Source organism: Triticum urartu, chromosome 1A, assembly GCF_056163025.1.
Source record: "Triticum urartu cultivar PI428250 chromosome 1A, HENAU_Tu73, whole genome shotgun sequence".
NCBI lineage: Eukaryota > Viridiplantae > Streptophyta > Magnoliopsida > Poales > Poaceae > Triticum > Triticum urartu.
The window spans coordinates 458,470,693-458,485,829 of record NC_141873.1 but is presented as its reverse complement, the minus strand read 5'-3'; the positions used below and the strand labels follow the sequence as shown (position 1 = coordinate 458,485,829).

At 44.3% G+C, this 15,137-nt stretch overlaps 1 protein-coding gene across 1 annotated transcript; it reads right to left on the bottom strand.

Moving 5' to 3' along the window:
• Positions 1–1,187: 1,187 nt before the first annotated feature.
• Positions 1,188–6,728, bottom strand: LOC125518709 (guanosine nucleotide diphosphate dissociation inhibitor 1). Its single transcript, XM_048683540.2, has 13 exons — positions 6,465–6,728; positions 5,732–5,794; positions 5,441–5,524; positions 4,092–4,199; positions 3,769–3,941; positions 3,272–3,383; positions 3,007–3,087; positions 2,850–2,912; positions 2,674–2,775; positions 2,354–2,478; positions 2,032–2,242; positions 1,868–1,942; positions 1,188–1,597 (listed from the first exon to the last, which is right to left on the bottom strand). The coding sequence occupies exons 1-13, from the start codon at positions 6,549–6,551 to the stop codon at positions 1,544–1,546; spliced, it is 1,338 nt and encodes a 445-aa protein (XP_048539497.1). The 5' UTR covers positions 6,552–6,728; the 3' UTR covers positions 1,188–1,543.
• Positions 6,729–15,137: the final 8,409 nt, after the last annotated feature.

The window sequence follows — 15,137 nt, the reverse complement described above, 5'->3', positions numbered from 1 at the left end:
ACATGCAAGCATGCCACATTATCACACAACATGCACGAGAAAAGGCCTACACTCACTACCATATGTCTCGCAACATGCAAGCATGCCACTTCATCATGAAACCTGCATGAAAAGAGACCTATCTCAACATGCGAATTTCTATTATTTTATTTTATTTATATTTAATAAACATTTTACAACTACATAGTAATCAAACATAATAAATTATATGTAGTCTCAGTTTTATCCTTTTGTATATATTTCATACAATGAATCACATTGAGATATGTTGCAAAATATTCCCGCAATAACGTGTGGGGTATCATCTAGTGTTTCCATGGTTGCCCCCATATTGTCAGATCCTAGATCCGCCACTGGCTCCAACGCCTATTCCTCAAGCATTGAACACTAGCCGGTAGCTTCCCAAAAAGATGATAGAAGTGAGACATAAAATAAGACAAACAAAAATTTGGGCAACAAACTAAAAAGATGATAGAATGAGACATACGATGAGCAACAAAAACTTAGGCAGCAAATTATAGTGTCGATAAGGCAACTAAACCTCCAAACCACTAGATATATTCCATATTATCTCATGCAACAAGTTCGTAAAAACAATGGTGTTATTGACTCACTACACAACAAAAGTATACAAATTTGTAAAGAAATGATGTTATTGACTCACCACACACAAAAAAATCTTTAACTCATGCAACGAATTGTGAGTAAATTGAACTAAATTCTAATTGATGCGTGCAAAAACTTTAAGCTTACACAACAAAAATGCTAGATGTATGCAACACAAAATCAACTTATCAAAAGACTAGCAAAACATGTGCAGCAGCAACAAAAACCAGATGTGTGAAACACAGCAAACATATACTCCCTTGTAAATAAATATAAGACCGTTTAGATCATCAGAGGAAGTACAACACACTTCCATTGCAAGGAAACACACATTTCCAAATAAGATGATTTTTGCCAGACTGCACAAAGATATCCTTAACTATTTCTTCTACAGCAGCCTTGTTGCCCAAGTGAGTGCAATATTCCTTGTTACCAATTTTTATGTAGAAGATCGACAATTGTTGCAAATAAATCAAACAATCTCTAAATTTTGATACTTCCTTTGGTTCAAACTTCAAACCCACTTTCTATGTTTCTCACGTAACATTTCAAAACCATCTGCATGCTTACTTTCTTGAACGAAAGAAAATAAACCACATTGACCTTACTCGGAAGGAAAATACATCCAAGACACCAATATGTATGACTGTAGAATACATCAACAAGACGAACATGAACATGCTAAAGCCATCGTTACGATAGAATAACGTTTACAACCCAGTGGATCAATATGGAAGTTAACGAAGGAAATCAGCACCATTCCACATATAATAATTTCGCATAGTGCTGCTGGCAGGCGTGGGACCTGAACCCCCTACGCACCTGAACCCCCTACGCAGTATGCAGCTCATGTCACACATGACCATCCTGCAGTAGGATTCCGGTGGTGTTCCTCCATTTAGTATAGTCTTGAAGAAAATGCTTGGTTTGATGAGATCTAGTACTCTTCTGCAGCGCTGGCAGCACTGAGATCAACGCTAAGATCAACAGTCTGCAAGAAGACCAGAGAGTTATGCCAAAACAGCTTTCAGCCACAAAAATGTGGAATTTATTAGGTACCAAAATTGCCGATACAAGAGCTAGATATATATAGGTCCAAATTCTACAGAAAAAAAAGCCAATAGAGAATCACTAGTGAATAAAATATAGACGGCAGTCCTCGGGAACAAAATGTGAATTCTCAGAGTTTACCCCACATCAACAGAAACTACTAATCGCCCACCAGCATTGCAAAGGTAAAAGGAGTGAATCTCAAGCTTACCTTTCCAGTAATCAGTGTGTACATATTAAGAACATCTGTGACAGTTGTCTCAAAGTGAGTAGTGGCATCATAACTCTGCAAAGAGGGAAAGAAAAGAAAAAACTGCCATGAACATCTACAATATGAGACCAACACTGTATTGTCATATATAAAGCAAAACTTACCGATGAGACAAAGCAATTATCAAGAGAAGGTTCATTGACGGGTTCATATCTGTCATACATATCAAAAAACAATTCATCTACTGGACCAAGTAGATCGATTCCAGGCTTTAGTTCGGACTGTGGGTTATCAGTCTCTGCTTCTGCAGACACAAATGCAATGAACTTCCCTTTTGGTGCGACATTGTGGGTGTACGAGCAACAGAAGACATACCTACAATATATATACCAGCATGCATGTCACAAAGAAGCAATGGAGAAACTGAATTTAGAAATTTATCCAGCGATAATTATTTGAGAACTGAGACAGAAAGTGAGCCCTCACATGTCTGACTTGCGCCCAAGTTGCTTTTGTGGTAAAATAATCTGAATCGAGTGGGAATCATTTGCATTTGGAATTGGGTGGCTCATAATAGCAATTGCTCGTGCAACTTTTCCAATCTTCCTTACCTGTTCACAGAGTAAACGTCATGGGACAATGCTAGTGTGTAGCAAAACAGTATGCAGACAATAAGAATTACAAGAGACCAAACCGTGAAGGTTCAAAACTTAAGTAAGTTCAGATGGACCATGAGAATTTCAGTGAATTTGGTACAAACATGTCCAAACAAAAGTATAACATCAATTGAAAACAGCGATATATACCTTGTTGGCCAAGTAAGAAGGATCACAGACAACCTTCTTGCACTTGGCAGTTTCACCTTCTGATGTAACACCACACACTTTCCCCTCCATATCAAATTCAACCTACAATAGAGTATTGGGTAAAAGAATTCACACATAATGGCATAAATGATTAGCATAGATGCGGTAAGACCAACCTTGCACTCTGGCTTATTTAACATATAAGTGCCACCATAAACAGCACTTAGACGTGCAAAAGCCTGAACAGTAAGAAAGCACTTTAGCATATAAGCATCTTAAAGGCAAACATGCAGTAGAAAATATATTAGCTCAAGTAATCGAAAAACAACTGACCTGTGGCAGCTCACCCAACCCATACAATGGGTAAATATAAGGTGAGCCTCCTTGGAACCGTGCAAGAGACTCAGAATAGAGCTAGCAGCAAGCAACAAAGTTTCATTATGCTCCATTGATAAAACACAATTAAATAGCAGAAATATCACCAAAGAACAAATATACAAGGGTGGCAGATCATAGAAATTATATTGATGTTAACAAGCCAGAAACCTTCTATCTTCTTAAGAACAGAAAAAACTAAAAAAAAATAGCCAGGGCATACTTTCATTCTTTTAACAGTATCAATTGCTGGCTCGCTTAGGTAGCGATCGTCCCTGTGAAGAGCAAGCGCATGGCCAATGAAATCTATAGTATCATCACTCAATCCGTGTTTCCTGGAAACAAAAAACAAAAAACAAATAAGATTACTTGCAGTGCAGGAAGTAACAAGGGATATCCTTCCACTTTTAATGGTAAGTGCAGATCAGTACATGATACTGAAATCAAATGTCCTGCAACTCTACTGTTTTCTCAAAAGAGAGTAAATTATTAAACCAATCCCTACTTCTGAAAAAAAAAACAATAAAAATCAAGGTAATGCAGAAGATGCATGTGCAATTAGAACAAGCATGTATTCTTTCCTAACAATGAGGCAGACAGAACTAGTTTTTCTACATTTCAGCCACTAAACAGAAAATAAGCAACTACCTTATATAGTCCTTTTTACCCCCAAAAAAAAATCTGATATACCATTGATGCCATAACAGATGAGATACTTACGCAATCAATTCTCTAGTTGTCATCCTTGTAAGGTCCAATCCTTGATGTGTTCTTGGATCAGCATCATTGTAATCTTGGACATAAATGAAGAAGTTCCTTGCTCTACGTTTCTCAAATATGCCCATTAAAGGGGATTTTAGAGCCTCCATGTCAGTGGCAGGAACCTTGTGAATCTGATGCAAATGCAACACAACAACAGAATGTAGGTGGCCATTTTGAATAGTGGTGTTTAGAATCATGAGATCAAAGAATGGCTTATGACGAGTCCAACAAAGGTGCCATCCATACAAGACAGGAGGTATGCGTGTAAGCTAAAGCAATACCTTCCCTTTGCTGAAGACAAAGCTTCCATCAACAGCTTTGAAAGACAGATACTTCGTCACATCAGTGTGAATGAGAGTACGAACCAAAGTTCCGTTCGCCATCATAAACTGGTCAGAGATAGAAAGACAGATACTATTTTTATCAAATGTTTACAATCTCAACATATTACATGTAGCCTGTAGGTTTATAGCATTTCATAATCTGAACCAAGCATCTGTTTATTGTTAATAAAACCACAAGTTTCTATGAAAAGAAATAAAAATAAAAATAGTAAAATACAAGTAATGGGAAACACTATCAGGATTGTGGAGTCATGACAAGGGTTCCAACATAGGAAGAGAGTTGAGCGGTTATTGGTCAAAACTGTATACAAAGGAGCCGCATTAAAATGAAGCAAAAAAATGCAAGGAAACATTGAAAAATGTTTAGTACTTCTTGGCCACAAGCCTCTTGAAGGAGTTGCAAAGCCATTGACAGTTTGGCGCCTACTAGTATGATGCTAAATTTAGCACAGACCAATTCGATTTAGACAAGGTTGCATGCTCTATCTGCTAAAATTACTCCATCAGGCCCACACATCACTCCCCAATCTGCTTTAGAACCATGGTTACCAGATTCGCGGATCAATGGGTTTGCCACATACAAAAGTTGGGTTCCCTAATAGGTGTACATTTCTGATTCGCGGACAAAGATGGAGATGGGATACGCAAACCAGATATCTAGGCACAAGGGTTTTACTAGAGAACATCCCCATTCGCGGACAAACTAGTTAGGAAGTGAACCCTAAGGTAGCAACGGAAACTTCTAAAGAAACATAGTACCGTAACCTATCTCCCTAGCGCTCTGCTGTACCAGCGCCGCCTTTCCATCTAAAAGACGATATGGTTAAAGAAAGTCTCCAACCCTCCATCCTCACCAGATCCAGGTGGTCAATGTCTCAAGGCTGCAGGCTACAGGCCACAGCCCCATCCTCCCTGTCACTGCTCCTAAGAACGGTATTAGTGGCGGATGGCAGCTGGAAGAAATCATATCCTCCCATCTTCTAATTTATCTTGATTTCATTGGTTTGGCAGTTTGGCACCCATCTACGAATCGGACACCAAATCCTTACTGATTGTCATCTATTTCCAACCGACAGGTTTCAAAGGGTGTTACACAACTCCGGTAACCATGTTTGGAAGACTATTTACTGATCATACACCAACTGTTTTCCTTATTGCTAAATCACTTGACTGCCACAAATAAGTTAGTAAATATTTTTGCAATGAAAAGAGTACATTTATTGTATACTCAGTTAATATTTGCTGCATACAGAAAGATGGATTTAATCAAAAGGGGCATGTCACACCTTTGGAACCATGTCTACATTGTAGTCTCTGCTCGCACCTAAATGCGCCGGTGGTTTTTCTTCCCCCCTGAACTTCTTCCAGAGCTGTCGACAACATATACAAACATTAAAGAGGTATAACTAAAAACAACTACAAGACTAAATCAATCATATCAACTAACAAAACAAACAGAGTAACTTTTGTTTATATACATATATTTTCAAGAAGTACCCATTGATACAATTATAACCTCATTCTAGGTAGTTGCGATCTTAACTTAAACCACTCGATAGAGACATATAGCTGCTTGCCTGGTTCAAGTTGAGGGAGGTGGAATCTCCTCCATAGTAGTCATTTCTATCCATGTGCAAAACCTGCAAAAAAAAAAGCAAAGGAGGATCCTTAGAACACATTTAGCAATATCGCCATTTTTGCACCCCTTCAGACTACAACATGTATCGAGCATCCCACCACTTTTGGATCAGCAGCATCTCACCCAATTAATACACCATAAAAGATCATGCTTCCAAAATGGGTAAGCATGTCATGCCACAACAACTCAAACCACGCCCTACCTTTTTCCTCCCTAACTGCTGTGCCCCAGCGTTGCAAAACTCATACCGGCGCCTTACAAGCATGGATCACATCTACTAGCATAAACTGAGCGAGATGCCGTCACTGCAGTTTACCTTCCGATTCAGCCACGCCCCAGCGTCCCCACCTCCACATCACTACAGGCTGCCTCCCCCAAGTCGAACGACCGGCCAAGTTTCGCAACAGTTCCTACCACGAACAACAGAGGGACACTGCGTGGCAGCGAAAACAATCGCCCATCTGCTGAAATCAGGTCCGGATCAAGCCGGGCGCCACTACCATCGCCCGATCTACTACCTGGAAGCAGCAGCAACCACCCCGCCCGCGCGCCGAGCGCGCGGGCTCCGTCGGAAAACACGCGCACGGGAGCTGACTGAGCGGCGTCACGGCAGGCAGCTGGAACGGGGAAAGGCACAGATCGATCGGTAGGGGGGAGGAGGCGGGCTTCACCTTGAGGCCGTCGACGGAGAGGAGGCCGCTGAGAATGCACTCCTTGAGCCCCGTGCCCAGCACGATCACGTCGTACTCCTCGTCCATGGCGGGCTGGCCGCGGCGATCGCGGGTAGGGGCGAGCAGAGCAGAGCAGAGCAGCGGCAGCAGATGGGAGAGGGGGGAGGCGGAGGAGTGGGGTTGAGTTGGACGCAAGCAACGGGGGCAGCTGCTAAAAGAGCGGTGGGATGGATGGATTCCGGGAGGGAGGTGCCAGGTGCGTGCGTGCGATGTCGATCCCCAGAAACACGGCACGGCGTTTATGCGTGCAGGTCCCTGGGGCGATGCTCTATTTGCGCGTACGGGTGCCTTTATCTATTGAGATTTTTTTTAGGTTTTTTTTTTTTTGCTTTTGGCCACGCGGAGCGTGGGGCGTGAGTGCGTGGGCGGAGTGGTCGGTCGAGCACATGACGGCACGCCGCAGAGGTAACGCACGTGGGCCGGGTTTCTGGGCTAGCTGTTCTGTAGTCTGGCGACTCTTTCTGGGCTAGACCGATTTACATTTGAAATCCAAATCACTAACCAGGTTCGCTTTTGGTAAGCTGCGACTCAGTTGGGCATGGCTGAATAAATACAGGATAAAAACCATATTCTACACATAGTTTGGTAGGTGTACTCACACCTCCAAAGATTTCCCTCTAGTTAGGGTTTATAGTCCTCCCGGGGCGATTTTTCGCCGCCGTCGAGATCTGCATCCCCTACCTCTCCATTGATTCCTCCCGGAGCTGCTTGCGATCAGGGGAGTCCCTTGGGACGACCAAGGTCCTGGTCGGGACGGGTGGAGGAGAGGAATTAGGGTTTCCCCACAAGGCCCGAAACTTTTCGATTGGGCTAGGTTTTCGAGATGGCTTCAAGCGCATCTGCGGGCGCTGCTTCCACGGGGGCGCAGGAGATCGATGAGATGGAATCAATGATGAAGGAACTAGGCCTTCGAGAGGAGGATCTAGATGATGTGGTCTTTGATGAGGAAGCTGCACCGCCTGAGGCTGCTCGATGGATGGCACTCGCTAGGGTTCATTGCACCAAAACTGGTAGTCAGTACTGGTTTTTCAAGAATAGAGGGCGGCATGGGATCTGGCCTAAGAGGTGAAGTTCAAGCCCTTGGAAGACAATCTTTACACAGTTCAATTCTCTTGTCTTGGGGATTGGGAGACAGTTACCCAAGATGGTCCATGGCACTTCAGGGGGGATGCAGTCATCCTTAAACCCTATGATGGTATAGCGAAACCAACGACAGTACCACTTGATACAATAGAGATATGGGTGCAAGTGCACGATGTGCCGCCTCTTTACGCCCATCTGGTGCCTTCCCTTGCATCAAAGGTCGGTGAAGTTCTCTTTGCAGAACCCCAATCACCGGACTTCACGGGAAATTTTCACCGTGTCTGGGTTCGGATAAATGTGACGAAACCTCTGAAGAATGCAGTTTCCATGATCAGGGAGGGGAAGCGGCAGATATATAGAGTGAAATATGAAAAGCTTCCGGACTGGTGTGCTGTGTGCAGACATCTGGGGCATCTGTTTAAAGAGCATGGAGATCGGGTTCATCCACCATCAGCACTGATCTTCAAAGAATTGCGAGTTGCATGGGTTATGCGTACGGGCCAAGGTCCCGGGGCTGGTCGAGGCCGTAGAGGCGGACGCAGAGGCGGACGCAACGGCGGCCGTGGGAGAGATGACTCTGGTGATGACAAGAGGGATGACAACAGCAAATTCATGCCGGATGAGGATGCAGATATGGATGAAGCTAGGCTTAGTAGGAAGAGGGGAGCAGCTCGTCATGAGGATGGAAACGGTGTGGCCAAAACTATTATGCTGGTTGAGAACGAGACAAGCACCTCGGCCTCGATGGTGCCTATTAGCCCTTCTTCGAAACAGGAGCCCAAGAGGAACAAGCAGACACCTTTGGAAAATAGCAGAAGCAGTGGGATTAATATCACCAGCAACAAAACTTATGATGCGCGGTTGGCGGGCTCCCTAGAGGAGTCGCGCCGAGCGCAATGAGTCTGCTATGTTGGAACTGCCGCGTGGCTGGCAAACCCGCGACAGTTCGAGAGCTTCGTGACCTCATGAGGCAACTTGCCCCCTCAATATTATGCATTGTTGAAACCTAGATTGAGGGCTCTCGAGTAGAGAATATGGTGGAGTATTTAGGCTTTAATAAAAGTTTTGCTGTTGATAGTCGTGGTAGAAGTGGTGGTTTAGGAATATTTTGGAATGATGAAATAAAGCTCGAAGTTATTGGTTACTCTGATTATCACATTGATGTTACGGTTGATGAGTTTCTTGATACAAAAATCAGAGCAACCTTTTGTTTATGGTGAGGCACAAGTTAACCAACGATATAAAACTTGGGATATGCTCAAAGGGATAGCGGGTTCTAGCAATCTACCCTGGGTTGTAATGGGTGATTTTAATGAAGTACTACATGCTCATGAACATGATGGTGTTGGTAGCCAAAGCCAAGCCCAAATGGATGCCTTCCGTGATGCACTGGACACGTGCGGTCTGACAGATATCGGTTATATTGGGAGAAACTGGACTTTTGAGAGGAAAGTGTCAGGTTGATCGTTTACAAAGGTACGGCTGGACAGAACCGTAGCAAATATGGAGTGGTGTGTTGCTTTCCCGGATGCAATCACCGAACACAAAGATGCAGCGTCGTCTGACCACGTACCAATATACCTGAAGATCAAAGACATGCATGCATGCAGGCGGGCCCCTCGTAGATTTAAGTACGAGCTGTGCTGGGAACGCGACCCGGCTCTATTGGACGTGGTGCATGCGGGTTGGGCCCAGACCCCGAGCGATTATGTGCAGTAGTTGGGGGACAAACTCAGGAATCTCGCAGGAGATTTGTCACATTGGGATCGGGTGCACTTAGGGAACGTGCGCATGCAGATTCGCCAGCTGCAACGTCAGCTACAGGAGCTACGGGACTCACGAGGAAGATCTGATCCTTCTTTGGCTGAAATAAAAATTGTGGATAATTTGGTTGAACTTTTTCATCGTGGGGAAATATTATGGAAACAAAGGGCCAAAGTTGAATGGCTGATGCATGGTGACAAGAACACTTATTTTTTTCATCTAAGGGCGAATAGGAGGAGGAGAAAGAATCAAATCAAATCCCTCCAGCGGCTAGATGGACAGATGACGACGGACGTGCCTGAGATGGAGTCAATGGACACCGGTTTTTACAAAGAGTTGTACACTTCCCAAGGAGTCCATGGCATGGATCGGGTGCTTGATACCGTGCCAAGGAAAGTCTCACAGGAGATGAATGAGGTTTTAAGCGCTCCGTACACCGCTGATGAGGTCAAGACCGCTCTGTTTCAAATGTTCCCCACAAAAGCACCGGGCCCGGATGGCTTTCCAGCCCACTTCTTCCAGCGCCACTGGGATGTTTGTGGTGGCGAGGTAACTAAAGCGGTTCTAAACATCGTTGAGGGTCGGGAGTCAGCCGAAAGTATCAATGACACTACATTGGTTCTTATCCCAAAGGTGAAAACCCCAACACTCCTATCTCAATTCCGGCCAATAAGTTTATGCAATGTAATTTACAAGATAGCGTCCAAGGTGATATCTAATAGGCTTAAGCTCATATTACCGGATATAATCTCCGAGGAACAATCAGCCTTTGTGCCTGGCAGGATGATCACTGACAATATTATCATGGCCTATGAGTGTTTACATTTCATGAAACGGAACAAAGCAAAGAAACACCAATCCTGTGCCCTAAAGCTTGATATGATGAAGGCCTATGATAGAGTTGAATGGGAATATTTATGTGCCATCATGTTAAAGTTGGGGTTCTCGGTTCAGTGGGTGAATATTGTGATGAGTCTTGTTTCCACTGTTAATTTTTCTATCCTTTTTAATGGGAAGAAGCTTGAAGATTTTAAGCCATCCAGAGGTATAAGACAGGGGGACCCAATATCCCCGTACTTGTTCTTGATAGCAGCAGAGGGCCTGTCGTGCCTATTAAAATCGAGAAGGGAGTCATCCAATTTGGAGGGGTTGAAGGTGGCAGCGCAGGCACCACCGGTTAATCACCTCTTATTCGCTGATGACAGCCTGCTGTTCTTCAAGGCAAATAGTATGGGAGCTACTGAGGTGAACCAGGTCTTGGAAGTCTACTGTCAGTCTTCGGGGCAGAGAATTAATAATTCGAAGTCATCAATTTATTTCAGCAAGGGGGTCCCGGAGAATGTTCGAGAGGATATAAAAAATATTTTGCATGTACCCAATGAAACGCTCAATGAAAAATATCTCAGGATGCCATCTGATGTTGGGAGCAGCAAGAACGGCTCGTTTAAGAAACTGAAAGACAGGTTGTGGAGCAAGGTCCACAGATGGATAGAAACAACAATGTCCTCGGCTGGCAAAGAAGTACTAGTGAAATCTGTTGCCCAGGCGGTACCAGTCTATTCAATGTCTTGCTTCAAACTTTCTAGAGGGCTATGTGAACATCTAAACAAGCTTATTAGGAAGTTTTGGTGGGGATGCAAAGATGGGAAAAGGAAACCTCATTAGGTCTCTTGGAAGGAGATGACTCAAGCGAAAGGTATGGGGGGCCTGGGCTTTAAGGATTTTGAGCTGTTTAACTTATCAATGCTAGCGAGACAGGCATGGCATCTGTTGCAAAAACCGCAAAGTATGTGTGCGCGGATGTTGAGGGGTATATACTACCCGAATGGCAATATCCTGAGTGCTTAGCTAGGCAGCTCTCCAAGTCAGATCTGGAGGGCAACCATCGAAGGCCGTGATATATTGCAGCAAGGATTGATACGCCGAATTGGGAATGGGGAGAGTACAAAAATCTAGGATGAGAACTGGCTACCTAGAATGGAGATGAAGAGATCATATGGATGCCTGAGCAGCAATCCACCTACATATGTCTCTGAATTAATTGATATGACATCGGCGGGCTGGGACAAACAGAAGGTCCAAGCGACCTTTCCCAACATGGACGCGAAAATCATCCTGGGTATCCCTATCTGCACAATGAACGTTGATGATTTTTGGAGCTGGAGTCACGAGAAGAATGGTATGTTCTCGGTCAAGAGTGCATATCGCATGTTGGTTAGCACTAGACAGAGAAGGGAATCTTGGCTGGAGAATAGGTCGGGCACATCAAACCTGTCGACAGAAGAACTTGGAAGAGACTGTGGAAAACAGCAGTCCCTGGGAAGGTCCGTATGTTTTTGTGGAGACTATCGAAACACTCCATACCAACCAACGATGTTCGGGCACACATGCATATGTCAGATTCGAGTGCATGTGGTTTGTGCGGCGCACAAGACTCATGGAGGCATTCCCTGTTGGAGTGCACCATGTCAAGACGCACATGGGCCCTTGTGGATGAAGAAATGGCGCAAGCCCTAGCGACAATCACTAAACCACATGCGAAGCAATGGCTGTTCACTCTCATCGATTCATTATAGCATGAGTCATTTGTGAAGCTCTCGGTCACACTTTGGGCAATTTGGGCAGCAAGGAGGAAAGCCATACATGAAGGAATATTCCAAAGTCCCCAAGCTATTCAAGGTTTTATTACTAGATACCTTGCTGAATTGAGTTTACTGGCAGAACCACAGGACCAAAATCAGAGATCTCCTACCACAACCACTGTAACGTGCCAGCGCCCCAAAGCGCCACCGCCGGGACACGTAAAGATTCATGTCGATGCCGCATGCAGAAAGGGACTGGGAGGAGTAGTAGCTGCAGTTTTCCGGGATGAAGCAGGAACATATATGGGGAGTTCGACCCTTGTGATCGCTGGAGTCGATGATCCCGAAATATTGGAAACAATTGCATGTCGGGAAGGGCTGGCCCTGGCCCAGGATCTTAACATCAACAGCTTAGTGATTGCATCAGATTCAAAGGGTGTGGTAAAGGCAACCAACAGCAAAAGCCAGGGGAGCAGCGACGCTATTATTTCTGAGATTCACAGTAGAGTTTTTACTTTCAGTTGTGTTTTTACTTTTGAAGGCCTTGCCATTAATGTAGAGGCACATAGACTAGCCAAGTATGCTTTTCCTTTAGGTCCGGGGCGACACATTTGGTTGGGCCAGCCCCACGACCAGAGATGTATTCCACTTGTTGTGGCATTTGATGAATAAAAGCTTGGTTACTCCATAAAAAAACATAGTTTGGTAGGTTGCATATAGATTGGCTACATTAGGAGAGCATTTTTTCCCTAACGTTTGATGGCCTGCATTGAGCTGGGTCAATGCATTACCCTGATGGTGATTGTTGAATTCCAAGCTAAGGAAAGGATCTTCTTTTACCTGGCAAAGCTTATGGCAGGCACAAACTCCCTGAAACATGGTTATATTTGGCGAGTGTGAAATGGACAAAACATCAAAATTTGGTAAGACGTATGGATCCTAAGTTGTGCCAATAGGAAAGTCGAAATCACTAATTAAGGAGTACTCGTTGCAAGGAACACTCCACTTTCCCTGGTCGCGACAAGTGGCGCACATGCAGCGCGCCACTTGTCGCAACCTGGGAGTTTTCCCTTTTTTCGTAGATCCGTTTATTCAAAACGTTTTATCTCTTAAACCTTGCGTCCAAATCTCGAACCGTTTTCACCATTGGATTCCTCGCATCGAGATCTTCAAAACTAGATCCCATGTTGATAGGTTTTGATGAACTTTTTTTCACGAAAAAAATCGAACGAAAAAAACCGGGCGAAAAAACCGAACTGGGAGCACGGTTTTTTCCCTTTCCGAAAGAGGCACGCCTGTGCCTCTCGTGGAAGCAAAACCGTGACTTTCGTGGAAGGAAAAAAAATAGAAAACGCGTTTTTTCCGTTTCCGAGAGGCACGGCCGTGACTCTCGCGAAAACACAACCATGCCTCTCGCGAAAAAAAACAGAAAACGCGTATTTTTTTCCCTTTTCGAGAGGCACGGCCGTGATTTTCGCGTAAGCACAACCGCGCCTCTCGCGGAAGCAAAATCGTGACTCTCACGAAAGTAAAAAAAATAGAAAACGCGTTTTGTTTTTCCCTTTCCGAGAGGCACGGCCGTGACTCTCGTGAAAGCACAACCGTGCCTCTCGCGGAAGCAAAACCGTGACTCTCGCGAAAGAAAAAAAACAGAAAACGCGTTTTTTTCGTTTCCGAAAGGCACGGCCGTGACTCTCGCTAAAGCACAACCGTGCCTCTCGCGGAAGAAAAACCGTGACTTTCGCGAAAGGAAAAAAAAACGCGTTTTTTCGCGCAAAAAAAAATCCAAATTTTTTTGATCGAAAAGCTAAGAAAGACCGAGGGAAAACCAAAACATCGAAAAAACCCAAAAAAAGTTTAAAAAGCCGAAAACCCGTGCGAAAAAACAAAATCCGAAGGGAGCGTCCAGAGCACGACACGTGGCGAATAGCTGAGAGCGCGCCAAGTGGCGCTGATCGTTGCGAGGCTCGCGAAGGAGCGCTAGTTAACTAGTTGCTCCCTAGGAAAGTTGTAACGTCTAAGACGGGACAACTGTTAACTAAGGTAGGTGACCTCATTGATCCTGTTTCCAATAATAGGGATGAACATCTGATTAGACAAACTATGTGACCCATCGATGTACAATGGATTCTTTCAATTCCACTCCCGCAACATGATATGCCAGATTTCATTACTTGGAGTTATATGAAAAATGGTATGTTCTCGGTTCGGTCAGCTTACTCTGTCGAGTGGGATCACCAGTATGGCAGCAAATTAAGACACTCTAATGGAATGGGGCGGACCACAGTTAACCCCATTTAGAGTAAGATATGGAAGTTAGCTTGTTCGGCAAAAGTTAAAAAAATTATATGGCGTACGCTTCATGGAACACTACCATGCCGGATTACACTCGCTAACAAACATATGAAGGTCTCGCCCATTTGCCCTACTTGCTCTGAGGGTTTAGAGGATACAAAGCATATGCTCTTTCGGTGCAGTAAAGCAAAGGGAGTTTGGAAAAGTTTGGAGTTGGATGACATTATTGATAAAGCTTGCGAAGTTGACCATGTTGAAGAGGCAGTGTTGGAATATCTACTACTTCTTCCAGACAAGAATTGTGGTTAATGGGCTACAATAATGTCCGTGAGATGATTGATGTCTCAACATGGTATCTATGGTGGGAAAGACGAAAATTGATGTACAAGGAGAAAACGCAAAATGCAATTCAGATTTCAATGGGGGTTTTAGCTCTTACCACAAACTTTGTAAATGCTTTATCCCCCAAGGCCTCTATAAAAGGGGGGTGGTTGTGTCCCCCCAGAGGTTTTGTGAAACTTAACGTCGATACTTCTTTTGACCACGACCTGCTTAGGGGCACGATGGGGGCGGTCCTGAGAGACGACAGAGGCAGATTCATTGTGGGAGAAAATGGGAAGATTGACTATTGCGCGGATGTGTTGATGGCGGAAGCCTTAGCTCTGAACTTTGGTCTATCACTAGCGCAAAGGGCGGGATGTAATCGCCTTATTATTAACTCGGATAACCTGGAGGTGATTGAAACTATGTAGGATGGAGGACAATCGGCAGGTGCGGCGGCGGCAATTTTCGACGATTGTTTTCATTACACGTGTGATTTCTTTACTACTATATTCGAACATTGTAATAGAGAAGGAAATAAAGTAGCTCATGAGCTTGCCAGATTAGC

Bases quoted from the DNA above. Each gene is read 5' to 3' on its own strand.
- LOC125518709 (XM_048683540.2), bottom strand. From the start codon at position 6,551: ATGGACGAGGAGTACGACGTGATCGTGCTGGGCACGGGGCTCAAGGAG. The intron at 3,088-3,271 runs GTATGCCCTGGC...GCTTGCTGCTAG, and splicing joins ATACTGTTAAAAGAATGAAA to CTCTATTCTGAGTCTCTTGC. The intron at 2,243-2,353 runs GTGAGGGCTCAC...TATATATTGTAG, and splicing joins CTTGGGCGCAAGTCAGACAT to GTATGTCTTCTGTTGCTCGT.